We start from the raw sequence: 26,506 nt of genomic DNA on the forward strand, positions 1-26,506 counted from the left end.
TTCCACAACAAAATCTCTTGTTAAAAGTGAACTCTGCCGGAAAATGGTTGATGTCCAGCTCTTGTGATAACCAGAGAAAGTGCACACGACGGTCCCAGCTCCACACAGCCATCCGTTTAGAAATAATCCGGCGGTTCGTGCCTGTCGTCGCGGCTCGGAGCGCAGCGCGCCGAGCGCCATTGTGGGCCATCCTTAAAGCTGTAGTAATAGTCCTTATTCTCTGTGAAGCCCGGAAAATTTTAACCGAATGCCAGATAAATTTTTCCAATGGTTTCCAGGTGCCAGTCTCTAACAGCTTCTGAAAAAATTCTGATGGAAAAAAACCCCAAATCATTCCGCCATTTCCAGACAATGAAAATCCGACGACGGGGCGGGACCACTCCTTCCACAAGGCGTGCTCACAGGTGAATGACGTCACCGACAGGCGTGGAAAAACTCACGCATGGGCACGAGGGTTCAAGCTTGTCTGACGTGAAAACATATGAATCAAATCCATATAGTTTAAAAAAAAAAAAAAGGTCCGATACTTTATGGACAGACCTCGTATAACAGCAATACGCTGCTGAAGGCTGAGTTTTCTTCAGCAGAGCTGTTCAGTTAACAAACATGTTTAAAATGCCTTATGAAGGCTCTCTGTCGGCTGTGGCGTCACTAAGCAACTGTATTATGATGAAAGAGAAACATCTGCCGCGCACGTTGGCGTTTCAACTGACTGATAGAACAGAACTATATTTTATACCCGTGGGGAAATTAGCTTTGATGTGCAGCGTCTCATTTCACACATATGCACATACAACAAATACTCAGACACAGTTTAGGCTCATTTATACTCTACGTTGAATACTGGTATGGGCGAAGCCTTCTGTCCACGCTCTGCATTCTTTCTGCCCAAAAACAAAATCTTGGCCTCCCCAGCGAGAAGGTGATTATGCACGAGATTTGACCCCGTAAAGGCGTCTGTAGAACAGCCAATCAGAAAATGGATCACTCCATTTTCCCGGAAGCCATCATGGCATCTTTGATTTGTAAAAATGGCAGACTAATTTAGATCACTTCTAGATAACCTATTATCTTGGTTAAATACACATTTTCAGGGTGAAAGAATCCAATTGAAGCTCGGTGTGAAAGGAGTCTAATTGGAATCACTTCCATTCTCAAAGTTGAAGGGTCATTGTAGGTTTGATTTTCATCACTTTAAGCGTATCCTCACGGAAAGATTATGTGATTCTTCACAACTTTTTTTTAAATACAGAAGTGGTGATTGGAGATAAATTTCAGGTCATGTCTTTGGGATTTGGAAAATGCTGCAGTTTGGAATCCAGCTAAAAGTAACAAATGTCAAATTGTCAAGGGCTGACGTACAGATTTAACCTCTTCCAGTCTCGCTGGATGTGAGAAAATAGCTACGTGGAGATAAAATACACCACTTAATGGGCCAGTAAAAACCGAAAGTGAAAAGCCATTGTTGTTGAGTAAATTCCCAGAGGCAGTAAAAGTGACGCCTGCCTCTCCGGAGTGTGTTGTTGTTGTTGCGCGTGTGTTTACCCGGGTGTTTGTGGCACGTCACGCTTGAGCAGGAGTTTGCGCGCTCTCCTGGGAGCGTCAGGACGGCTCGGTACATGTGATTTATTCCTCCTAATCTGTCCTCGGCGCTCACTGGCAGCTGCCGTCCTTCCAGCCGGCTGGCGTGAGGAGCTATCGACTCTTGTGATCACATAAATAATTGTGCGTCGCCGTAACGGCCCACATATCAGCGCGGCGCCTCCTCGTTCAGCAGTACCCGGACTCTCACTGGAAGCCGGCGTCCAGGAGCAGCCATGTTGGTGACCCTCAAGGTCAAGTCAAGGGCACCAACAAGTTCCTCAGATGGTGTTGTCTGGATTCGTAATGAGGGTTTTTTTTGTTGTTGTTGTTTTTTGTGATTCTCCCCCCCGCACACGATCAAATGTATGCTGTCGTAGAGTCTGTCTGGAAACGCTTCAGTTGTACACCAGATGTTTTTACTGGGTTTTTTTTCCTGAAAGCTGTTTGACTCGCCTCAGTGGTGTCTCACGATTACCTGCAGCGAGAGAAGAGAACATGTTACTTAGCTGTAAATACTGATAACTGGCTGACACTATGAAGGAATAATGCTCACGTTGTTTTCAATAAATCGGTCACTTCCAACGTGCATTTTCGCAGATTGGCGCATTTTCATCACAAATGGACTGAAAATAATCAAAAGTATATTTTAAAGTCTCTTCATAGTACACCCCTCAAACAAATATTTGGGATGGTAACAGGAATCAACCTGCCCGGTTGTCTGTTCATTAGTCATATCAGCACAACTCCTAAACCCTAGACTGGATTTTTGTGAAATTTGAGACAATGGAAGCACACTGTGTGAAGATGTGCTGGAAGAAAAGTAATTGTAATTGGATATCTACAAGAGGAGATAATCGGACTTTTCCAAGGATGCGTCATACTGTATGATGGTGACATAAGAGCAACTCCTCCTGAATCACTTTATGGATTTCAATAAAACGTCACATGGTGGTAGCGTGATGTGCTTGATCGAAAAAGAATTGTAATCGAGTGTCTTCAAAGGGAGATCATAGTCAGGCCCGTCGCCAGAAAAAATATTAAGGGGGCGATGAGTTTATCACCCCCCCCCCCCCCAAAAAAAAAGTGCGCACTGGAGGGGACGTGCCTCTGAGCGTGCGTAATGAATTGGGTGCGCTCCTGGAAAGCTTGTGTATTTAGGCCACACCGTTGTAAGAGACTGACTGAGTAAGAGTAAAGAGTGATGACAGTATTTTCTAATTAGTATTTGAACGTATAGACCCTCGGTCAAGTGATCTCCTGCATACCACAAAACCAAACCAACAACTGATCTGAGAAACGACACGAGACAGTAGATTAACCCCATATACAGCCCTCCATTACAAGCGCAAACACAGCGCAATTGGGCATGACAGTCACACAACGGGTCAAAGATGAACCTTTCATGTAGATATATTTACAACAATGCATAACTTTAATATCTGTCATTGCGGGCGACTAGCCGTGAACAGAGGGACTAAGAAAATGCACACTGCACGACAACAGCACGTTATTTGCATTATTATCACTTTTTACTGAGATACACAACACGTAACGCGTACATAAAAAGTTGGCTCACTTAACTTTTGTCGTGTCGGCTCTCGGCTAGCTGGCGCGTGCTGCTCTCCAATTTAGCCAGTGCGTCCTCATCAAGCTGGCTGCTTTAGCTGCTGTTCATTGTCGTACTATCCATGAGAAAATCATCCGGAATATCCATATTGGGACTAAAACACACTTCTCGCATTTTCATCTTTTCCTCTGCGGACAGTTCTTGGGCTGTGTGCGCTATGACGTCATTTGTTTACGCATAGCGGGCGGGTATAGCCAGGTACTGTCGACGTAAATCTACGATACCAGCCCAGCAGCGCCCCGGTAAAGTGATGATAATATTGAATAACTAATATTTTGCTATATTTTCCAGTATTTCTTTTTCTTTTTTTTTTCTTTTTTTGATAACTCTCACATCCAAGGGGGTGGGATTGATGACGTGAGGGGGCGTCGCCCCCAAACGCCCCCTCGTGGCGCCGGGTCCGATCATAGGACTTTTTTCCTTTTCTTTTATTGGATGTTGCGTAATATTGACTTCATATGCCCAATCTCTTCAAAACCCACCTGGTGGATTTCAGTGAAACATCACACAATAGTAGCACACCATATGAAGATCTGCTTGAAGGAAAATATTTGTAATCCAATGTCTTCAAAATGAGATAGTAGGACTTTTGTTTTTAATGGATGCCTCAAACTGTATGATGGTGACTGCATACGTACACGTCCTCCAGAACCACCGTATGGATTTCAGTGAAACTCCACACAATAGGAGCACACCATATGAAGACATGCATGAAGGAAAATAATCCTGGTCCAACATTTTATTTATTTAATGTATCATACTTGTCAGTTACCTGTGCAGAAGTTGACCCATTTGTTAAAGTATTTCATTGCAGAAGATTTACTACCACTGAAGTATATGCAGTCATCTAGTATGAATTGGGTGGTGGGGGGTTGAGGATTATTTTACGATATTGTTCGTAGATTTGTCGCAGTTGTTACTGGAAGTCTGCCCTGACTGACAAGTCTTCTTTTGGGTAAAGCTCTTTTTCAAATGCCCTGAAAGGAAGAAACAGTATTATTATTGTTGTTATAAATGGCTTGTGAGGGCAGCGCTCCTCAGCATTCTGCTCCCCCCTCCATGCCCCCGCATGCCCCCAACATCCACCCGATGTCAAATACAATTCAATTTCTGCCTCGGCATCAGCTCGGGCTAACATGGTCAAGCAAATGCCTATTTTCTGAATGGCCTGAGGGAGTTACGCTTTTCAGCTTATCAACTTTTATTAACCTTAGCACTGAGGTTTGCTCTTTGATTTAGATTCTTTGAGAGAGACTGAAATTGGATTTTTTTTTTCCTTCCTTCTTTTTTGGTTGGTCCTCCTCACTCCTACTGTGACATATGTGACATATGCTCAACAACTTGTTACATGAAGTGGAAAAACAAGAAAAGATCTTTTTGTTGTTGTTTTTGTTTTCTGAAGTCTTCATCAAATGCGGCACATTAAGAGCATATAAAATACCTTTATACCCCGCGGAGTCCATGCCGCTCTGACAAAAACAAGATCAATTTTTCCCGTGCTGGTTATCATCATGAAAATATTGCAGTACAATGATGCTTAATGTTTTATCTATTTCTTTCCACACACCGATTCTTTGAAAGTTGAAGAAAAAAAATGAAAAAACATAGGCTGACACAGAGCGGATCGGCTGCTTAGTTTTGTTTATTTTTAACAAATTTTCAAAAATCTCAAAGCTTTTTTCACATTGTCATTATGGGCTATTGTGTGTAGAATTTTCAGGAAAAAAAAGATTTTCATCCATTCTGTAATAAGGCTGTAACATAAAAAAAAATGTGGAAAAAGTGAAGAACTGTGAATACTTGACATTTACCAAGTCTAGCACAAAAGTGTTGTACAGAAGAGTGGGAACACTCATGTTTTGTTTTTGTTTTCTTTACAGTCCCCACTGGTTGACATATCCAAGTTAATATTGTTCAAAGCCAGCCATAGCAGGCAGAAGATTCTCTGACATGAAATGTAGCTTCCAAGCTAAAAACAATCCAGGATGGGCAAGAACACTTTAAGGGCTTCAGTAGCAGCTATTTCTTACTTTGAAGCACCACAATTTGGCTGTGTGGCCTGCATCTTCACTGGAAAGATCCACAAAATCAAAAGCCGTAAAATGAAAATATACACCAAGCTCATCTGGAAATGCACATCGTGTTGCAGCATATAGAGTCCCCGGCCACTTTATTAGGTACACCTGTTCGATGACTGGCTAACACAAGTAGCTAATCAAATAGGTAATCTGCCAATCACATGGCAGCAACTCAGTGCATTTAGGCATCTAGATGTGGTGAAGAAAACTTGCTGAAGTTCAAACTGAGCATGAGAATGGGAAAGAAAGGGGATTTGAACGTGGTATGATTGTTGGTGCCAGACAGGCTGGTCTGATTATTTCAGAAACTGCTGATCTACTGGGATGTTCACGCACAACCATCTCTAGGGTTTACAGAAAATGGTCCAAAAAATGAAGATATGCAGTAAGTGGCAGTTGTGTGGGCTAAAGTGCCTTGTTGATGTCAGAGGACAGAAGAGAATGGAAAGACTGGTTGAATGGGCAACTGTGTGATGCCGTCATATCAATATGGACCAACATCTGTGAGGAATGTTTCCAACACCTTGTTGAATCTATGCCACCAAGAATTAAGGCAGTTCTGAAGGCAAAGGGGGTCCAGCAAGGTGTACCTAATAAAGTGGCCGGTGAGTGTATGTACAACTACAATGGAATCGTGTGTTCCTGAGATGAGACTCTATTGCAGCAGTTTGAGCATGTTTAAAACTTCTGTGATGTGATCGATGCATTAATATGTTTTGCATGTTGTGATATGCATGTTATTACAAACCAAGAGGCATCAATCAAATTTGCTTGTGATACAGACATAACTACACACTCAGCTTTGCCAAAGTCCAATGGACTTCCATAAACAATATGTGTGAGGCGGAGATGCATGTTTCTGTTGGTGAAACCCCAAACGAGGGTAGCCAGAAGGGGAAAAGGTCAATAAATGCATTTCCGTGTTTGCTGTTATTTACATAAACACACAGTAATGACATCTGTCGCTCTGTCTCTCTCAATTTAATGTTCAGTTGGGCACATTGCCCAAACTAATCAAATATGGAAAATGGTTAATAAAATTGTGCAAATAAATTATATCTTGTGAATACACAATAGCAGTTTGAGCTCTACATTAAGTAAAATATAGCCTTGTTATGTGTCACGGTAGAAACTGCGATTCTACCCGTAGAGATGGCGATCAGAGTCTCCACCCGTAGAGATCGCGATCGGAGTCTCTACTATGCTTGTTATTGGTCAATTATATTTCCTGTGTTTTTGTCTTTACTTACTCTGAGTACTACTTTGACAACATTTGGATCAGAGTTTCTACCAGTCAGGACTGCAAGAACAAAGATCAGCTATACTGGGGGGGGGGTACACATTGAAAAAAACATAATAAAATATCAATTGGGAGTCAGTCATATTTTGCTATATTCAGCAGTTAAAATAGTGCTGTAATTCTGCATCATCAAACGTGTATTTCAAGTATGTGAAATGGAGCATTTTCAAACACTTTGGTTTTCAAGCTCAATAATGTAGTTACAAGTTCCTCTGAGAACTACTTTGACAACATTTGTATCGGAATTTCTACCAGTAGAGATTGCGAACACATTCTCTACTGACTTGACATATAGTATATTGCATAAATTTATTTTACTTGTTTTAGGAGTTTGTTATGCATAGGTATGCATGTACCAAGCACCCATGTTGGTTAAATAGTAAATTATGCATGCCCATAGGTGTGTTGGTCTTAAAATGATGTTTGGTTATGTGGATTATCATCATGAGGCAGCAGAAAGCAGCTGCACCGTAGTTCATCATAAATCAAATTTCCAAAGCCTGGAGCTGATGGCTGCTGTTGGTTCTTTATTTACTCTTTTCTACATTACTCTTCTGGCGAGAAATCATCCCTTGTTGTTTGGTTGCAGTAGAAACATTAACACTCTCCCAACATTGAAGTGATGTTCATGGATATGATATACCATCAGTATATCATATGCCTCACCTGTATTTTGTCATATTTTTACTGTTGTATTGGACATTTTGCTCACTACGGTATATATGTGACAAACAATGAACTATGGCTGCATGATGGAAGCCAGGCTCCTGTCGGTGTCAAACAAAAACAAGGAATGAAGCTCTGAGAAGTGCCCTTTGCATGAAATGTGGTTTTCCTCTTTAATTTTGCTTGGCAATCGTCAACTCCCGCCCTCTGACTGGGCTCTGGATTATTAGCTTAAGCGCTCTAAAAATATCCCTTTGACTGTTTAAGCCTCTGACAGCAGCAACATCTCACACATTCTGATATCTTTATACTAACAGTGGCTGCACACAGCTCGTGCACTCAGCCAGCCTTGTTATCTTGTACCTTGCTTGCCTGAAGAGCAGAGGGGACGAGAGCCCATGGGCCAAAATCTGCAACAGTCGCCTCTCCTCCTCTGACATCTGAAATGGAGAGCATCATCAGAGCATAACATGCAGTCATCGTACACACAAGATTTTTTTTTGTTGTTGTTGTTGTTTTTAAGTATTAGAGGACTGTTTCCAGATGTCACTCAAAGCGTGTTTTATTGCAGCAGACTGGAGGAGCACATGGACCATCATTTGAATACCGACTGCCACAAAATGCAAAAACACATCTCAAATGTAAAGCACGCACAGCCTGAAATATACGGCCACGTGTTCGGGATTTGTTGTGCACTGTCTCAAACATATTGTACAAGTACATTTGTGGCATGTCCAACTCCACTTTCCTGTTTGCACAGTGGCTAATCTGAGCACAGAGTCAAGCGCACGGCACTGAGGGTTGTATTTAGTCAGTTACCTATGGGCATGTTGTGGGCATAACCAATTAAATTAATCAGGCGCTTGAGCCTGTTGAATTCCCATTTATATGGTAAACTCAGTTGATGACAGAAGTGAGAGGTTTTTTGGTGAGGACTCTAATCTCCATGGAAAGCATCAAAGAGTGCAAGAGGATCGTTTATGGGAGCAGCAGCTCTCTGAGGTGATGTCTTGATCCTGCAACACAACGTACTTCTCCAACTACATCCACTTGATCCTCCCTATGTCCTGTCAGGAGGTGCCATGGCCAGCCTGATTTTGGAGTTGCCCGGTCTTGATGCTGCCTGCCAGTGAACCTATTGAGGAAGAAACTAAACCTAAAAAAATATCCCCACCTGTATCCCATAGAGAATGGGATACAGGTGGCCGTGGACTGGGGACCATCTAGTTGGGAAGCAATCACGCTAGCTGGCACCATGGTGCTGCCCCACAAACAAGAGTTTTGTATGTTTCCATGACATTTTAGTCTGTGCAATAATGAACATCAATGTGCATCCCTGTGTGTACAAGCAATTCAGTTTATTTATACAGCTCCAAATCATAAGTCATATCAAGGCACTAAACAAAAAACAAAATGATCTTACCCACCCATTGAGCAAGCACATTTGCAAAAAAAAAAAAAAAAACTCCCTAGTGTTTTTTGTTAAGAGGAAGAAACCTTAAGCAGACCAGACTCAGTGGGGTGACCGTTTGACTTGGCCATTGGTCAGGAGACAAAACAAGCTTCATCCAGCAAAGTAAGGTCCCAAGTTCAAAAGTTCAATGTAGACTTCATACATATCGTTGCAAGCTCACACCCAGTTGTACACAAGCCAACTATGGGTTCATCCTCCACACTTATTAGAATCCTAAATTCTTTCAATACTGACTCCTTTTAAAGTTTGAGTCTGGTTTACTCTGTGTAAATAGCAGAAAAATTTGTGCTTGACTTTAGACCAGGTTTTTGTTGGTTTGTGGTGCATTTACGAGGTCTGTTAGAAAAGTATCCGACCTTTTTATTTTTTTCAAAAACCTGATGGATTTGAATCACGTGTGCTTGCATGAGCCAACATTGAACCTTTGTGCGCATGCATGATTTTTTTCAGGCCTGTCGGTTGCGTCATTTGCTTGTAAGCAGCCTTTGTGTGAGGATGGGTGCAGTCTCTGGCGGAATGGCGGAACAACTGGAGCAGCGCGACTGCATCAAATTTTGCCACAAACTGGGCAATAGCCAGACTTCCACACGGAGGCGCTGTTGCTGCACCATCAGCTTCGTGCCGATGAATTTCACCGCCACTCTTCATGGCAAAATCTTCTTTCACAATGGAATGTGCCGAAAAAGTGTTGATGTCCACCTCTTCCGCAATTTCTCGGATAATCACATGACGGTCCCACATCACCACAGCGTTCACTTTGGAAATGATCCAGTCGTTTCAGCGTGTTGATGCTGATCAGAGCGTGGCGCTCCCTCCACCGCTGTACGGACGTCTTTAAACCGGTTGTACCGCTCCTTAATTGTGTGATGCCCAGAGGATCATCACCGAAAGCCATCTGAATAATCCGAATGGTTTCCACCTGGCTATTGCCCAGTTTGTGGCAAAATTTGATGCAGTCGCGCTGCTCTAGTCGTTCCGCCATTTTCCTTGCAAAGAAAAAAACGACGAGAGTTTGCACCCATCCTCACACAAAGGCTGCTTACAAGCAAATGACGCAACCGACAGGCATGAAAAAAATCACGCATGCGCACAAAGGTTCAATGTTGGCTCATGTAAGCACACGTGATTCAAATCCATCAGGTTTTTGAAAAAAATAAAAAGGTTGGATACTTTTCTAACAGACCTCGTAGACTTGGTTTTTGTTGATCTGTTGTGCATTTGTTGACTGGAGACCAGGTTCTAGTTAGTCTGTGGTGATTTTTTTTTTTTTTTTTTTTTACTTGAGCTTCTTATGGGTCTGTGGTGCATTTCTTGACTTTAGATTAGCTTCTTGTTGGTCTGTGGTGCATTTCTTGACGTTAGATTAGCTTCTTGTTGGTCTGTGGTGCATTTCTCGACTTTAGATTAGATTGTTGTTGGTCTGTGGTGCATTTCTTGATGTTAGATTAGCTTCTTGTTGGTCTGTGGTGCATTTCTTGACTTTAGATTAGCTTCTTGTTGGTCTGTGGTGCATTTCCTGGCTCTGGAAAAGGGTTTTTATTGGTCTGTGGTGCATTTCTTGATTTTAGACCAGGTTTATATTGGTCTGTGGTGCATTCTTGACTTTAGATTAGGTTGTTGTTGGTCTGTGGTGGATTTCTTCACTTTAGATTAGGTTGTTGTTGGTCTATGGTGGATTTCTTGACTTTAGAAAAGGGTTTTTATTGGTCTATGGTGCATTTCTTGATTTTAAACAAGGTTTATGTTGGTCGGTGATGCATTTCTTGATTTTTAGACCAGGTTTATGTTGGTTTGTGGTGCATTTCTTGACATTAGACCTGGTTTATGTTGGTCTGTGGTGCATTTGTTGACGTTAGACCAGGTGTATGTTGGTCTGTGGTGCATTCCTTGATTTTTATACCAGGTTTATGTTGGTCTGTGGTGCATTTTTGGACTTTAGATCAGGTTTATGTTGGTCTGTGATGCATTTCTTGATTTTATACCAGGTTTATGTTGGTCTGTGGTGCATTTCATGACCTTAGACCAGGTTTATGTTGGTCTGTGGTGCATTTCTTGACTTTAGACCAAGTTCAAGTAGTTTTATTGTCATTTCAACCATATACACAGTGAAACGAAACAACGGTCCTCCAGGACCAAAGGTGCTACAAAGAATATTATTATGGTTTATCACGATAAACCATAATAAATACAGGTAAGCAGTAAAGTGTGGTTGTAACCATTGTTTATAAAGTGAAAAGCATAGCAGCAATTATTGACCGTAAACATTGCACTCTTAAAAGGTGTGTGTGTGTGTGTGTGTGTGTGTGTGTGTGTGTGTGTGTGTGTGTGTGTGTGTGTGTGTGTGTGTGTGTGTGTGTGTGTGTGTGTGTGTGTGTGTGTGTGTGTGTGTGTGTGTGTTCAGTCACTGAAATATGTGTGACTGTTCAGACCAAACTCTGGTTGTTGAGGAGTCTGATTATTTGGGGGAAGAAGCTGTTGCACAGTCTGGACGTGAGGGCCCGGATGCTTTGGTACCTTTTTCCAGACGGTAGGAGGGTGAAGAGTGAGTGTGAGGGGTGTGTGTGATCATCCACAATACTGGTTGCTTTGCGGATGCAGCATGTGATGTAAATGGCTGTGATGGTGGGAAGAGAGACACCGATGATCTTCTCAGCCATCCTCACTACTCGCTGCAGGGACTTGCGATCCAATACGGTGCAGTTCCCAAACCAGGCAGTGATACAGCTGCTCAGGATGCTCTTGATGGTTCCTCTGTAGAATGTGGTGAGGATGGGAGGTGGGAGATGTGCCTTCTTCAGCCTTCGCAGGAAGTAGAGATGCTGCTGGGCTTTCTTGGTTATGGTGCTGGTGTTGAGGGACCAGGTGAACTCCAAGAAACTTGGTGTTCTTGACAATCTCCACAGCAGAGCCGTCAATGTGCAGTGGAGAGTGATCACGCATTGTCCTTCTGAAGTCAATAACCATCTCTTTGGTCTTGTCTACTTTCAGAGACAGGTTGTTGGTTCTGCACCAGTCCATTAACTGTAGCACTTCCTCTCTGTACGCTGACTCATCATTCTTGCTGAGACTCACCACAGTCGTATCATCTGCAAACTTGATGATGTGGTTCGAGCTGTGCATTGCTGCACAGTCGTGAGTCAGCAAAGTGAACAGCAGTGGACTGAGCACACAGCCCTAGGGGGGCCCCAGTACTCAGCATGGTGGTGCTGGAGGTGTTATGTCCGATCCACACTGAGTGAGGTCTCCCAGTCAGGAATTCCAGGATCCAGTTACAGAGGGAAGTGTTCAGGCCCGTAGGTTCAGCTTCCTGATCAGGTGCTGGGGAGTGATTGTGTTGAATGCTGAACTAAAGTCTATGAACAGCATTCGAACATAAGTGTCTCTGTTGTCCAGATGGGTGAGCGCCAGGTGAAGGGTGGTGGATATGGCGTGGATATTGGTCTGTGGTGCATTTTTTGATTTTAGCCCAGGTTTATGTTAGTCTGTGGTGCATTTCTTGATTTTAGCCCAGGTTTATGTTGGTCTGTGGTGCATTTTTTGACTTTAGATCAGGTTTATGTTGGTCTGTGATGCATTTCTTGATTGTATACTAGGTTTATGTTGGTCTGTGGTGCATTTCTTGACCTTAGACCAGGTTTATGTTGGTCTGTGATGCATTTCTTGATTGTATACCAGGTTTATGTTGGTCTGTGGTGCATTTCTTGACCTTAGACCAGGTTTATGTTGGCCTGTGGTGCATTTCTTGACCGTAGACCAGGTTTATGTTGGCCTGTGGTGCATTTCTTGACCTTAGACCAGGTTTATGTTGGCCTGTGGTGCATTTCTTGACCTTAGACCAGGTTTATGTTGGCCTGTGGTGCATTTCTTGATTTTAGTCCAGGTTTATGTTAGTCTGTGGTGCATTTCTTGATTGTATACCAGGTTTATGTTGGTCTGTGATGCATTTCTTGATTGTATACCAGGTTTATGTTGGTCTGTGATGCATTTCTTGATTGTATACCAGGTTTGTGTTGGTCTGTGGTGCATTTCCTGACCTTAGACCAGGTTTGTACTGGTCTGTGGTGCATTTCTTGATTTTAGTCCAGGTTTATGTTAGTCTGTGGTACATTTTTTGACTCTAGACCAGGTTTATGTTAGTCTGTGTTGCATTGCTGGACTTTAGACCAGGTTTATATTTGTCTGTGGTGTATTTATTTTTATTTTTTACTTTAGAACAGGTTTATGTTGGTCTGTGGTGCATTTCTTGATTTTAGAACAGGTTTATGTTGGTCTGTGGTGCAATGCTTGACTTTAGAACAGGTTTATGTTGGTCTGTGGTGCATTTCTTGATTTTAGAACAGGTTTATGTTGGTCTGTGGTGCATTGCTGGACTTTAGAACAGGTTTATGTTGGTCTTTGTTGCTTTGTGGTAACAATGGCTGCACCTCATTTGGCTCTTTGCTCATTTGGAAATGAGCAGTGACATTTGCGCTGCACTGTAAGAGGCTTTTTGCTACGTGTTAAATAGGGCCCTTAGCGTCTAGTGTTTCACTTGCCATCATTTGCATTTTATTGGTTTCTGTCAGCACATTTATTATACCATTATATTACAATCACGTAAGAATACCAAGTATGTTTGAGGTAAGCACTCATAACTACTCATAGAAATTAATAAATTCCTAAAAGGGATTATACTGTACACATGTGGCTCATAGGCAGTGCTTCAATTATCTTTTGTGTTAACACCCACTTGCTCTCAAAAGGCTTTTCTCACAAATATTATCGTTGCTAACGAGAGGGAGGGAGAGGGTGAGACGGAGACGTGTGCTGTTGTTGCCCCAGCCTTGATTCATGTGCGTCGTTTAAATTCATTCTGAAGACCGTGCAATGAAACATCACTGTTTTGATGAGATATTTCTAAAGCTGCTTCAGTCCTGTTGAGATGAAAAGAAGAAAAATTCATATCTACTTGTTAATGAAGGAAAACAAATGCGGGACCTAAAGAGTCACCTTTACTCATTACAAAACTGCGCCTTGAGTGTTGTAGTTAATTGACCTGTGGCCCGCTTGTTTGTGAGATGGGTGATGAACATAGATATTTATAAATACTGGACAAAACTGGCGTGATGATTGGAAGCTCAGATGGGACAGCTCCAAATATTGCCCAACTCTGCCTCACTTCTGAGCAACCCATAAATGGATAAAGCGGTGGAACCTGGGCAAGGTTGAATGAAGCCTGTACACACACCCCATCTTGGAATTATAAAACAAGCTAAAGCTAATAGGCTAATCTTTGTTCGGGTGTTTGATTCACAACGAGTGGCTTGGGTGCAGATAATACAAATTATGAGTGGCTTATTGCTTTAGGAACCACAAAGAAACAGTGTAGCTAGAATCACTAACTATCAATACTTGCTAATTACTGCTAATGATGCTGATGTACAAATTAAATAATAGTGAAATTTCACTCAACAAAAATACTGGAGCACAGGCTTCTTAGATGATCGGTTTGTACAATTAACCGCATAGTACCCCATATTATCTCAAACATTTGGAATAAAATGCTCAGAAAGAACAAACATAGCAGACTGTACAACAGCTAGCAGGCATTGCTAGCAGTGTACTTTCCTAGTGGGGTACTGGGCATGTCTCACCAACCACACATTGGCTGTTACTCAAAACTTTATGGCTTAAAACTGGTTGAATTTATGAGTTATAAAAAAAAATTACACCTCGTTCAGTCACTCCCCTCCCCCATCTTGCTGGATCAGACCATCTCTTCCTGTCCTGCACCCCCACCTACAGCCCCCTGCTGAGGCGAACAAAGCCACAATGAAAGACAATCCAAACCTGGCCTGAGGGAACCCCAGGAAGGCGGCTGGCCCCGATGGTGTACCTGGCAAGGTACTCAAAGCGTGTGCTGACCAACTGGCTGGAGTTTTCACCTGCATCTTCAACCTGTCCCTGTCGCAGGCCATCATTCCACTCTGCCTTAAATCTTCCACCATCATCCCAGTCCCAAAGAAGACAGCAGTGGAGAGCATAAATGACTACAGGCCTGTTGCACTTACGCCTGTGGTCATGAAGTGCTTTAAAAGACTGGTCTCTCAGCACATCAGGGCCTGTCTGCCTCCCACTCTGGACCCCCAACAGTTTGCCTGCAGGGAAAACCGCTCCACAGAGGACGCTTTCACCACAGCACTCCACACTGTGCTGCGCCACCTGGAGTACCAGGGGAGCTATGTGAGGGTGCTCTTCCTGGACTTCAGCTCAGCCTTCAACCACATCATCCCTGAGATCCTGGTCCAGAAACTGACACATCTGGGCATCTCCACCCCCATCTGCCAGTGGATCAAGGACTTGCTCACAAACCGCCCACAGTACGCGAAACTTGGCCCCCACCTTTCCTTCACCATCATACTCAGCACCGGTTCCCCTCAAGGCTGTGTACTGAGCCCCCTCCTGTTCACCCTTTACACTCACAACTGCTCTCCGACCCATCTCTCAAACACAATCATAAGGTTTACGGATGACACCACCGTGGTTGGGCTCATCTCAGAGGGGGATGAGTCTGATTACAGAGATGAGGTCAACCGACTGACAGCGTGGTGTTCAGCTAACAACCTGCCACTGAACACCACAAAAACAAAAGAAATAATCCTGGACTTCAGGAAGGGCAGGGCGGACCCAGCCCCACTCTACATCCATGGGGACTGTGTGGAAAGGATCAGCTCCATCAGGTTCCTGGGAGTGCAGCTCTCTGACAGCCTCTCCTGGACTGCCAACACCACAGTGGTGGTGAAGAAAGCCCAGCAGCAACTCCACTTCCTGAGGGTGCTCAGGAGGAACAATCTGGAGGAGAAGCTGCTGGTGTTGTTCTACAGAGCCACCATCGAGAGCATCCTGACGTACTGCATCACAGCGTGGTATGGGGGGTGCTCAGCAGCAGACAGGAGAGCGCTGCAGAGGGTGATCAACACGGCCCAGGGGATCACTGGCTGCTCTCTGGCCAGCCTGGAGGGCATTGCCAACTCTCACTACCTCAGCAGAGCTGCCAGCATCAGCAAAGACACATCCCACCCCAGCAACCACCTGTTTGACCTACTACCCTCTGGCCGACTGTATAGGTCAATCAAAACTAGGACAAACAGACTCAGGGACAGCTTTCTCCCCAGAGCGATCACTGCAGTGAACAATAACAAACCACTTTAATCTGCACTTTTAATGTTTCTTCTGTAATATCTGTATCCATGTGCAATATTTACAAGTGCAATATTATTCCACAGTTGTACATAATTCTCGTTTTACATTTTACTTTGGTCCACATTTTATTTAGTTGAACATATATTTAAGTAATTTATTTGTTAAATTCATTATCTTTTATTTGGCTAAAATTATTCGCACCTCGAAAAACCACCTTTTGGAGTTGCACTCAAATCTCGTTGCAGTGTAAATTACAGTGACAATAAAAGTGATTGTGATTCTTTAGAGACCATAATATTGTTTTTGTTTGTGTGTTTTGTTTTTTATTTTTTTATTTATTTCTACCAGGCTGTAAATATGTTTATTTTGGCTGTAAATTGTAAATTTAACACAGGGATCGATGGGGGAGCAAGTTTCTTTTAGAACCAGTCTCAAGTGGCCATTCAAGGAACTGCAAGGTTTGCAGCTTCCATATTGGCTTCATTTAACACCACCGGAGGTTGCCGCTTGGCCGAAATTGACTCCACTGCGATGTGATGTTGAAGTCTGACCTTTTGGTTCTACCTCATCTCCTCCCAGTCTGTGTGAAGACCAGGTTGCTAATGTCTCCACAAGGCCATAAACATACCCCCCCCCACCCCACCCCCCACCCCATTCTTCATATGACTGGATTATTTCAAATCATAGTATCAATTTATTGCTCTTGCTGAGTTCAAAGGTAAATTGGCAACATGTGGCGTTGTTGAACTAGAAAACATCCTCTGTAATCATGACCATATTCTTGCTTTTCCATTTGTGTGCTTGTCATTACTATTCATGACATTAGAGCTAAAATTACAGCAAAATATGGATCTCAAACTGACAGCCAGGGAGCTCAATAAGGCCCACAAGTGAGTAGTTTACAACCAGCTGTGTGCCATATGATGTACCACCAAATATACTCGGCAGGCTTGTTTTCCCATCCTATTTTTAAACTGTGAGTTGTGTGCTTTTAGCCAGGTCCATAATTATTCAAACAGTGTTAGTTTATTTTGCAATCTTGGCTTCCCTCACGAGTCGTCTCCTTGCACAGTCACTCAGTGACAATTTGTATGAAAAATAATTGTTTTATTATTTTGCCTCATGACTTGTGGACTAGGTATAAAAATGGCTGGAATTCCTCAATGGTTAAACGACATGTCGCACTGAAATCATAGCAGTTTAGATTTGGGCTGTTAGTGACTATCTGATGATACATCGGGATTACTTTATGCGCTTCCATGACTGGTTTCAAAGTATACGGCATTCGCAACAAACAGCTATGGAGATTTCCAAAAATAAAAGTACTCGTGAGTACTCGTTTATCGTATTTTCCACAGCATTTAATTAGCTTTGAGCAAAACGTCCCAGTGCACACTTGAATGGAATTTAGCTGCTAACATTAAGAACAGAGCCACAAACTAATTCCAAAGTTTACATAAGTGTAATGTCATGTTATGACAACTCATTTTTAAATAACTGTTAATTTTGATGCAGTCATGGTAAAAGCAGCAGCCATTCTCCACTGTGAGAAGAATTAATGTGCATGCGCCTTCATCATGAACGCAGCCTCAAAAACTGTGCGACCTGGCGCATGTTCGGGCTTCACTCGTCCTGCCGAGATCACATGGGCCAATGCTCCAACTCTACCCATTTATGAGTAACACTAAGTTATATATCAGTTTTCCAGCGGCCATGCTACTTTTGACCTTGGGTGTCCTTGAAAGGCCAACCCTAATGTCAAAAAATGTTTAAGTCAAACACTTTGAAGCCAATCTGGATTAAACATGGTGGAAGGATTTTATGTTAGCTGAGTATAATGTGGTTCAGTTTTGGACAGAATTAATCAAATGTCACACAGAACCATACACACTGAACAAAAACATAAACACAACACTTTTGTTTTTGCTTCCATTTTTCATGAGCTGAACTCAAACATCTAAAACATGCATTTCTATGCACACAAAAGACCTTTTTCTCTCAAATATTGTTCACAAATCTGTCTAAATCTGTGTTAGTGAGCACTTCTCCTTTGCTGAGATTATCCATCCCACCTCACAGGTGTGACATATCAAGATGCTGATTAGACAGCATCATTATTGCACAGGGGTGCCTTAGGCTGGCCACAATAAAAGGCCACTCTGAAATGTTTTTATCATTAAAGCTCCAGGGTATAGGATTTCATGTCATGTAGTGGCGAGGTTGCAGACTGCATTATTCTGTCAGTGGTCATTTTGTTTCCCTTCATATTTTTAGGCTACCTTGCCTTCTTGTGTGTAAACCAATATGCATGATTGTCTATTTCACAAAAATGAGGGTTGTAGCCTGCGCTAGTAACCACTAGGCAGCGTGTCGGGACAAACCACTGATTCTTTTTCTTTTCTTCAGTCATCCGACACTGCAAAATGCAAACGCTGGAGTATGTATGTACCTTTGGGGCCACGGTATCAACATGGTGGTGCAATGTGGTGGCCTCTACAAGGGGGCCCACTCCCATGTACCCATGAGGGGCTCATTATAAACTCATGGAAACACATCAATTCATTGTTGCAGGGGTTTATACACTCGAGAACAGAAAGTTATGAATGCTATTTTCCGTTTCTGCTGATAAACCTCACTCAATCCTCCACACTGTAGCTTTAACTAGTAGTAAAGAAGTATTCCTTACTGCTTAGCATGCCTCATTACACGCTTCAAATAGATTTCTACAGTTTTATGACCTCATGGGGATCTACACCTAAAAAAAAAAAAACATTAAATCTACAGCATATATCGGTCTTCAGGAAATACACATAGTGTGTATGATTTGTTGGTACAAGGCTAATACTCCTAAAAATCATTGGCGTGTTCCTTCCAGGTGAACCTATGAAAAGAGCGATGCGCAATCGCGTATGTGCTAAACCCTTCCAGCGTCTGGGATTTCCGCATACCAGTACATATTTCTGGTTTCAGTGATGGTTTGACGGCTGAGGGGGGCTAACATGATGTGGTCTCATAATGGGAAGATGAGATGTGGGGGGTGGCTGGGGGGGCAATAGATTAAATGGGTGGGCTGCATGCCTATTAAATCAGGAGTTGGCAGCACAACACAACTGGTGTTACTTATTCTGGAGTGACAGTGTGAGGAGCAGAGGGAAAGCAGGATGTCTTCACTTCACGTTTGGAGTGTGACACACTGCGCTGTTTGAGATGCTGTAATTAACTGCTCGTTTGTGATTTTTTCCAGGAGGCGGCCACGTTCGCCAAGCAGCTGAGCTTCGAGGTGAGTTGACCAGCAACTGCACACTAAACAGATCCTAAAGGTTTATTTTTTGCTGATAATGAAGTTCTTTTTGGACAGTGATTGATGTGCTATTATACTCTCCAGGCCTTGCAACTGTTGCTATGGAAACCTGGCAGTCGTCATGGTTTCTTTGTTCAGCCAGCTCTCTGTTATGACGCACTCTGCTAGGTCTGCACCCAACATTGCCTACAGATGTTATTTATTGAATTTTGAAAAGCCTCTTGGGAAGCTGAGAAGTTGGGCATGGTTTCAAGTCCTTTCTCTGCAGGCTCGGGGCTCATCAGGTTGTCTGTTTAAAAAGCCTGCTCATTATCTTCATTGCACTCCAGGATGATGCTGTATGTCTTCCTTTGGCTGCCGTAGTGTTACACCAAACCGATGCACACAGAGGTCTTTTAATAACCCAGTGACTAACACCTGTGGTTTTATGTTGTGGAAATGACAATTATACTGCTTGTTAGTCCGTAGAATCGCCGCTCTTTTTAAGCGCCTTTTCAGTGGGAAAACTAAGCCTGTTTTTTTGCATGCAGTTTACGTATTCTTAGTGATGCCCTGGCACTGCTTTGTTTTTTTTTTAAACATGAATTAAGAACACACACAATAGCCGGCGCATGAGGGTTTTTTTTGTTTTGTTTTGTTTTTTTAAATGGGGCTCAGGTATTTTGAGCGTCATCTCACTTTCAAAAGCAGAGCTTTTGTGGCTCTGCTCCATCTGTATAATTGTCATCCAGAATCACTAACGGTGTGATCAGCGTGACTGGAATAGAAATGCAATCCTGATGGCGGTGACAGGTTTAGCAGAGGAGAGGGGATGATGATGGCACAGGGAGCGGAGGAGGACTTGGAGGAAGTAAAGAGGAAAAAAACCTACAAAGACCAAAGTGTAGTAGTTAGTTCTTTGAAATTTTCCGTATCAACCTGATTTGTCAGAACACTCTGTAAAATTGCACGGAATAAATGTGATTCCTCAGAAAACGTACGTCCAGTTCTGGTGGACTGGACGTACTGCATTTGGAGAAGCCTGAAGACTTTTTTCTTCCGTGCTGAACTCAGTTTTACATATTATACCACACGCTCTTCTGCAAAATGTCAGATAGAGGCAGTAGCCTCTGAAAACTGCATTTAAAAGTGGAAATAACAGATTCATCACCAGTCAAGCCCATAAATATTTGGACAGTCAAATAGATTTTGTAGTTTTGCTTCTGTACGCCACTGCAGTAGAGTTTCAATTCATAAAAATGTTTCAGCTTTGATTCAAGGGTCTAGATTAACTGTGATGTTGACCATTCAAGAATTGCAGCCATTTGTGTACATACTGCCACCCATTTGTTTTCTTGTATCAAAATCCTTCACTGTGTGACTCCTCCATGAAGCTGTGACTGGTGGTGCAACATAAAAAGGTTGCACTGTGCACTAACTCCTTCAGAATAGTCAGGCTGTCTTGGTGTCTTCCCTCACCAGTCTGCTTGCACAGTCGTTCAGTTTTTGAGAACTGCCAAGGTCAGACAGATTTACCATAAAGTATCATACTGCTTATATTTCTGAATACCTGATGGAAGTGTAAGTGACTTTGGAAGGTTAATGTATTCATTCCGTAACTTATCTATAGGAAACTGGCTGTAAAAGTGATGATTTGTATTAAAAATAATCTCGATAGTTAGTTTGTCCAAACCTATGACCGTAATTCTGAAATGTTTAATGGGACATTTTTGTTCAACCCCTTAAGATCTACACTACAAACATGCACTCACCAGCTACTTTATTAGGTACACCTTGCTAGTACCAAATTGGACCCTCTTTTGCCTTCAGAGCATCCTTAATTCTTCATGGCATAGATTCAACAAGGTGTTGAAAACCATTCAACCAGTCTGTCCATTCTCCTCTGACCTCTAATATCAAACAAGGCATTTTTGTCCACACAACTACCACCAGTGATGCCGGTAACACGTTACTCTAAGATTAGAGTAACGCGTTACTTAGTAACGCGTTACTCTAATCTGACCACTTTTTTTAGTAACGAGTAATCGAACGCGTTAATCTTTCCAAATCGGTAATCAAATTAAAGTTACTTCCCCAAGTCACTGTGCGTTACTATTATTTTTGCATTGTGGGTTGATAGCAGCATTAAACTTGGTCCGTGGGCAGGAGGTCGGGGTTTGACTGAACTGCCCACTTTCAGCGAGCTGTGAACTTTTCATTTGCGGTTTTTGCAGCGGCTACGACTCGTCCTCACCTCTTAAAGCACGGTGACAACAGCACACCTGCACTGAGCTTTACAAAGACATTTTTATGCTTTTTTTTCTCCGAGCCGCTCCGTATCTGCTGCTAAAAACAACTGATCCTCCGCGACGCATCAACAACTAACACTATTTTCCACTCAAATGCACCTAAACTCTCTTTCTGAGGACCACATGATGTGAAAACGCAATAAAACTTTCTTACCTGTAAATCTGGTCATGTTTTCTGCATAAATAAATGTTATCCATTGTTTGTGCTCAAATGCCAAAGCAGGGGCGAATCCAGATGGAATGGAATGGGGGCGTGGGGCAGGGATGTGCCCCCCCCCAACAACACCCCTAGATTAAAGGTCCAGTTTTGAAGCCTTTTTTTACTACAACTACTAATACTACTTAAAATAATAATTTTGACAAGTAAAATGTTTAGAGAGAATTTAAATGTTAGAAAAATGCTAGAATGAATTTAATAGTTACATTTATAAACAATGTAGGTTAGAAATTGCAAGTTTTACTGTTACAGTGCTGTCAACAGTTAAATATGAGGTCAAGAAAGAGGTCTTTATTTTACTTTTTATAAAACAAGTATTTATTTTCATTGAAGTCAAGAAAGGGTGACTATAAAGTGACTTTTTGGCAAAACAGGTATCATTGTCATGTTGAGGTGGCAGAGGGTTGTTGTCGGCAGCTGGGTAAAGTAACTAAAAAAGTAACTAGTAATCTAACTTAGTTACTTTTACAATTGAGTAATCAGTAAAGTAACTAAGTTACTTTTTCAAGGAGTAATCAGTAATTGGATTACTTTTTCAAAGTAACTGTGGCAACACTGACTACCACTGACTGGATATCTTTTGTTTTTTGGACCATTCTCTGTAAACCCTAGAGATGGTTGTGATCAGCAGTTTCTGAAATACTCAGACCAGCCTCTCTGGTACCACCAACCATGCCACATTCAGAGTCACTTAAGTCCCCATACTTCCCCATTCTGATAACTCGGTTTGAACTTCAGCAAGTCATCTTCACCACATCTAGATGCCTAAATACACTGAGTTGTTGCCATGTGATTGGCTGATTAGCTGTTTGTGTTAACAAGCAGTTGAACAGGTGTACCTAATAAAGTGGCCGACGAATGTATCTTTGTTTCATTTCAACTCCACTGTGATGGTGTACAGAGGCAAAATTACAACAATTGTCAGTCCCACTTGTTATGGACTTAATTGCACTGAATAAAACATTAAATTGTCCTTCTGGATCAGCAGGACCAGAAACTTTTAAAAACCAGCTTCCTGCAGACTGATTCCATCACTGCCATGTCCTCTGGTTTGTAACCTAGCCGGACAGAAGTGATGCTGTTGTTACTGGACATGGGCCCAATGGCGTGTTTGACTTGTAGTTGCATGTTGTTGGTCATTCATTCTGCCTGTGTCCTTGTATTAACTCCACAGTCTCAAAATAGTTGACACATTGCAACCTGCTGCTCTGATATTCCACTAACGAGCATGGCGATTTGCTTTTTTCTTTCATTTGGACATAACGGTACCATTGCTGGACTTTGCGTCATCATGATGTAAAGTGGTACTTACAGTCTGGCCCATAGGTATTTGGACAGTGACACAGTTTTTGTAATTTTGCCACTGTATCCTGCCACAGTGGCATTGAAATGAAACCACTGAGATGTGCTCGTCGTGTAGACTTTCGGCTTTAATTTAAGGAGGTAAGTCTTACACAGGTCCTGGGGCCCATTGGTGCTGGTGCTTTTCCCTGGATACTGTAAACAGTCCATCACAGGTAACATCCTCAGGCAAGGCTGGTACCCATTTACAGCTGGGCGGACTGGGACAGTGCAGATGGAGTGTGCTGGCCAAGGACACAGACAGGTAGCCTGAAGCACACACCTAAAATCAAACCCCAGTCTACATATTTGTACTTCAGCTCAGATCCCATGGAGCTCTGCTTTAATTCCAGTGGTTTAACAAAAATAACACAATAACCATTTATACACAGTACCTCCATTTTCACAAGTAATTGGACAAACTAAATACCAGGATTATTGATCCTATAAGTCATCGCGTTTACAGCCAGTTTTCTTTAGAATAAGTCAGGCAGTGAATGCGTGAAAATTTCCAAGTCACTTAATATGTATCAGTCATGAAGATATACAAAACGTATTGTGGGTAATTCTCCAGTAATGGAATTACAGTCCAATCAGATTTTTAATGGTAATCTAAATGATAAATGGACTGCATTTATATAGCGCTTTTCCATCTGCATCAGACGCTCAACACATCAAGGCCAAACATTCACCCCGATGTAAGGCTGCTACCATGCAAGGCGCCCACTACACATCGGGAACAACTAGGGGATTAAGGACCTTGCCCAAGGGCCCTTAGTGTTTTTCCGGTCGGGCTGGGATTTGAACAGAGGATCCTCTGGTCTCAAACCCAACGCTTTAACCACTAGACCATCAGCTCCCCGACCTAAAGTATAGTCAAATTTTGCCGTCATGGTAATTCCGTTACCGTGGAATTGCCCTGGCACTATATGGTTAATCTGATCTGCAGGAAGCAGTTCTCAAAAACTGAGTGAGGGAAACCACCAAGACACCTGTGACAGCTCTGAAGGACTTTTTGGCTTCTGTGGATGTGATTGGAGGAACACAACTGCACAGGTCTGTAGTGGAGCAGCACAGAAGAGGATTTTCTGAAAACAAAGATGTGAAATTTCAACTACAATTGAAGCTAGTCTCTGCTACAGTACACTCTACAAAACTTTGTCCAGGTGTATTCCTTACAACTGACAAAGTACTGTATTTTCCAGAGTATAAGTTTAATTTTTTTTTACTAGTTTGGAAGGTCCTGTTGTTTACACTCAAGTGTGATTTATATACTGAAAAATCATACATGCATTGTTAGTACAACAATGCCAGTCACCCTCTGCACCATGTCATCAGCAACCAGAGGAGCCTCTTCAGCCACAGACTGATCCTTCCCAAGTGCAGGACCAACAGACTGAAAAACGCCTTTGTCTCTCAGGTCAACAGACAACTCCTCACTCAGGGGGAGGAGGAGTAACAGGAAGACAGGGGACGGGAAGGAGAGGAACAGTAGTACCTAGTAAGACAGTAGAGAGCAGTATTTCTGGTAGTGGTATTTGTATTTACATTTTGCAAATTCTTTTTTACTTCTACGTTTGATACTCTATGTATTTCTTACCCTGCATGTTGCTATACAATGCTGCTGGAACCTCAGTTTCCCTGAGGGAGTCCTCCTAAGAGATCAGTACAGTTGTATCTAATCTACAACCCCTGGCAAAAATTATGGAATCACCGGCCTCGGAGGATGTTCATTCAGTTGTTTAATTTTGTAGAAAAAAAGCAGATCACAGACATGACACAAAACTAAACTCATTTCAAATGGCAACTTTCTGGCTTTAAGAAACACTATAAGAAATCAGGAAAAAAAATTGTGGCAGTCAGTAACGGTTACTTTTTTAGACCAAGCAGAGGGAAAAAAAAATATGGAATCACTCAATTCTGAGGAAAAAATTATGGAATCATGAAAAACAAAAGAACGCTCCAACATATCACTAGTATTTTGAGCCTTGTCATGGACCATTTTCTTCAACTTCCACCAAAGATTTTCAATTGGATTAAGATCCGGACTGTTTGCAGGCCATGACATTGACCCTATGTGTCTTTTTGCAAGGAATGTTTTCACAGTTTTTGCTCTATGGCAAGATGCATTATCATCTTGAAAAATGATTTCATCATCCCCAAACATCCTTTCAATTGATGGGATAAGAAAAGTATCCAAAATATCAACGTAAACTTGTGCATTTATTGATGATGTAATGACAGCCATCTCCCCAGTGCCTTTACCTGACATGCAGCCCCATATCATCAATGACTGTGGAAATTTACATGTTCTCTTCAGGCAGTCATCTTTATAAATCTCATTGGAATGGCACTAAACAAACGTTCCAGCATCATCACCTTGCCCAATGCAGATTCGAGATTCATCACTGAATATGACTTTCATCCAGTCATCCACAGTCCACAATTGCTTTTCCTTAGCCCATTGTAACCTTGTATTTTTTCTGTTTAGGTGTTAATGATGGCTTTTGTTTAGCTTTTTTGTATGTAAATCCCATTTCCTTTAGGCGGTTTCTTACAGTTCGGTCACAGACGTTGACTCCAGTTTGCTCCCATTCGTTCCTCATTTGTTTTGTTGTGCATTTTTGATTTTTGAGACATATTGCTTTAAGTTTTCTGTCTTAACGCTTTGTCTTCCTTGGTCTACCAGTATGTTTGCCTTTAACAACCTTCCCATGTTGTTTGTATTTGGTCCAGAGTTTAGATACAGCTGACAGTGAACTACCAACATCTTTTGCAACATTGTGTGATGATTTACCCTCTTTTAAGAGTTTGATAATCCTCTCCTTTGTTTCAGTTAACATCTCTCGTGTTGGAGCCATGATTCGTGTCAGTCCACTTGGTGCAACAGCTCTCCAAGGTGTGATCACTCCTTTTTAGATGCAGACTAACGAGCAGATCTGATTTGATGCAGGTGTTAGTTTTGGGGATGAAAATTTGCAGGGTGATTCCATAATTTATTCCTCCGAATTGAGTGAGTCCATATTTTTTTTCCCTCTGCTTGGTCTAAAAAAGTAACCGTTACTGACTGCCACATTTATTTTTCCTGATTTCTTATAGTGTTTCTTAAAGCCAGGAAGTTGCCATTTGAAATGACTTTAGTTTTGTGTCATGTCTGTGATCTGCTTTTTTTCTACAAAATTAAACAACTGAATGAACATCCTCCGAGGCCGGTGATTCCATAATTATTGCCAGGGGTTGTAATCTAATAATTATTATCTATATATTAATAGCCAAGTGGCCTCTGTGTACGTGTATGCATGTGTGTGTATGGCTTCAAACACGGACAAACTGGGGAGAGCTGACATTTGCTGTTTGGTATCCTTATATATTTTGGGTCAAGGATGAATGCCAAGAAAACTGAAAGTCGATAGAGCAAATAATTTTGGAGTAACTATGGATATTTGCT

At 42.1% G+C, this 26,506-nt stretch overlaps 1 protein-coding gene across 2 annotated transcripts in view; it reads left to right on the forward strand.

Moving 5' to 3' along the window:
• adkb (adenosine kinase b) overlaps nt 1-26,506 on the forward strand; it is a 436,023-nt gene that overhangs the window by 324,766 nt on the left and 84,751 nt on the right. For both annotated transcript variants that reach the window (XM_034193559.1, XM_034193560.1), the window contains exon 8: nt 19,156-19,191. In XM_034193559.1, coding sequence (XP_034049450.1) covers nt 19,156-19,191 — 36 coding nt within the window. The remainder of the gene's footprint in view (nt 1-19,155; nt 19,192-26,506) is intronic.

This window comes from Thalassophryne amazonica, chromosome 18 (genome assembly GCF_902500255.1).
Source record: "Thalassophryne amazonica chromosome 18, fThaAma1.1, whole genome shotgun sequence".
NCBI classification, from domain to species: Eukaryota; Metazoa; Chordata; class Actinopteri; order Batrachoidiformes; family Batrachoididae; genus Thalassophryne; species Thalassophryne amazonica.